The sequence below is a fragment of the Emys orbicularis genome, chromosome 1, assembly GCF_028017835.1.
Source record: "Emys orbicularis isolate rEmyOrb1 chromosome 1, rEmyOrb1.hap1, whole genome shotgun sequence".
Classification (NCBI taxonomy): Eukaryota; Metazoa; Chordata; order Testudines; family Emydidae; genus Emys; species Emys orbicularis.
This window is the reverse complement of record NC_088683.1, coordinates 369,328,767-369,330,718: the sequence shown is the minus strand read 5'-3', so window position 1 is coordinate 369,330,718 and position 1,952 is coordinate 369,328,767. Positions and strand designations below refer to the sequence as shown.

At 46.7% G+C, this 1,952-nt stretch overlaps 1 protein-coding gene across 1 annotated transcript; it reads left to right on the top strand.

Annotated features, from left to right (window-relative positions):
* Positions 1-588: 588 nt before the first annotated feature.
* On the top strand, positions 589-1,554 carry LOC135886536 (olfactory receptor 52B2-like). The gene has a single exon (XM_065414285.1). The coding sequence runs from the start codon at positions 589-591 to the stop codon at positions 1,552-1,554; it is 966 nt and encodes a 321-aa protein (XP_065270357.1).
* The last annotated feature ends 398 nt before the right edge of the window (positions 1,555-1,952 follow it).

Here is a 1,952-nt window from a genome sequence, read left to right as displayed (position 1 = left end):
GTAAAAGGATTTTGGAGTCTCTGACCAGGAGGGATTTTAGTACTGTACACAGAGAGCTGTTACCCTTCCTTTTATAGTTATGACACCATATCTTTAGGATGGGTAACCATTTTCCTGTTATCTTTAGGGAATGTGCTTATATCGAGCTGTTCTGATACAACCCTTCTGAAATTGTGTTTGCGTGAGTTCTCTGTGCCCAGCACCTCGTAGTAATGTGTGGTTTTGAAATATCAGCCCTGTGCTTGCCAGATTCTGTGAGCAGGGCCTGCCTCTAGCTACCAGACTAATTTTGCTTTATATCAACAAGCCTTTGACCGTTACTTTAGCCCAGGCCTCAGGCCCCATGCTAGGCCTCTAATACAAGGGCTTATGTCTCAGGGTTTCTTCCTACTACAGTTCCGCAGTATGACAGTGTTTCTGGATTTACGGTCACACACAACAGGCAGATGTCACACAATGAAGTTTTTGATGGTATCTATGATTCTCTCAACAAATGCATTCCAGTCCTAGCTGACACTACAGTTCTCACTGATTTTCTCTTTTGCTGTGAGTTACAGGAAAATGAATAGAAGATCCAAGTGATAGTACATGATGCCAGCTGACAATCACACTGTTTTTGACCCTGTTAGTTACATCCTGACCGGCATCCCGGGTACGGAGGAGTCTCATTTCTGGATTGCCATCCCCTTCTGTCTGATTTACGTTGCATCACTTTTTGGGAACTCTCTCCTACTATTCATCATACTAACAGAACGAAGCCTCCATGAGCCCATGTATCTATTAGTGTCCATGCTGGCCGCTGCTGATCTGCTGTTATCTACCACTACGGTGCCCAAGATGCTGGCTGTATTCTTTTTTAGAGCGGGAGAAATTTCTTTTGCTGCCTGCCTGACCCAGATGTTTTTCATCCATGTCAGTTTTGTTGCCGAGTCGGCCATCCTGCTGGCCATGGCGTTTGATCGGTACGTTGCCATCTGCGACCCCCTGAGATACACCATCATGCTAACCAAGTCTGTCATCGGGAAGATGGGGCTGGCAGTTGTCACAAGAAGTTTCTGTATCATTTTTCCTCTCATTGTTCTCATGAAGCAGCTGAAGTTCTGCAGAACCAACCTCCTGCCTCACGCCTATTGTGAGCATATGATCCTAGCCCGGCTGGCCTGCAATGACATCACAGTCCACGTCTGGTATGGTGTAGCTGTGGCTATTTTAGTAATTTGTTTAGATATTGTGCTCATTGCTGTATCATATGGGTTGATCCTCAGGGCCGTCTTCCTGCTCCCCTCCAAGGAAGCCCGGCTCAAGGCTCTCCGCACCTGCGGCTCCCATGTCTGTGTCATACTGATGTTCTACGTGCCGGCTGTTTTCTCCTCTTTAGCACACCAGTTTGGGCACATCATCCCAGGTTATATTGTCAACCTACTGGCCAACCTCTATGTGCTCATTCCCCCCATGTTAAACCCCATTGTTTATGGGGTGACAACAAAAGAGATCCTGAAACGGGTGATCAATGTGTTTTATCGATGCTGCAGCAGAAGCTCCCTGCTGAGCTAAAGGAGGCAACAGAAAATGCTTTGGGACTTGGAAATTAAAGCCAGGTTTTCATTGGAACTCTAGGGGTGTTTTTACTATGTACTTACACTGTGTAAGCTCAGAAGCTGGTCTTTCTCGCCAACAGAATTTGGGTCCAATGAAAGCTATTTACTCCCCCACTTCGTCTGTCTAGTATCCTGGGACTGACATGGCTACAACAGCACTGCGCACTGCCACAGAAGGCAGCCAGACCGAGTGAGTCTTGTTCTAAGTTGAAGGGAAACAGAAAAACAAGAAAGAACAAAGGTAAACATCAGCATGAGAGAGAGCACGGTGTGTGTATCTCCTGTCTGACAAGCTGCATCTGAGCTGGACTCTTAATGGCAACAGAAAGCAGCAGCCAAGGGGGCCATGCCAAA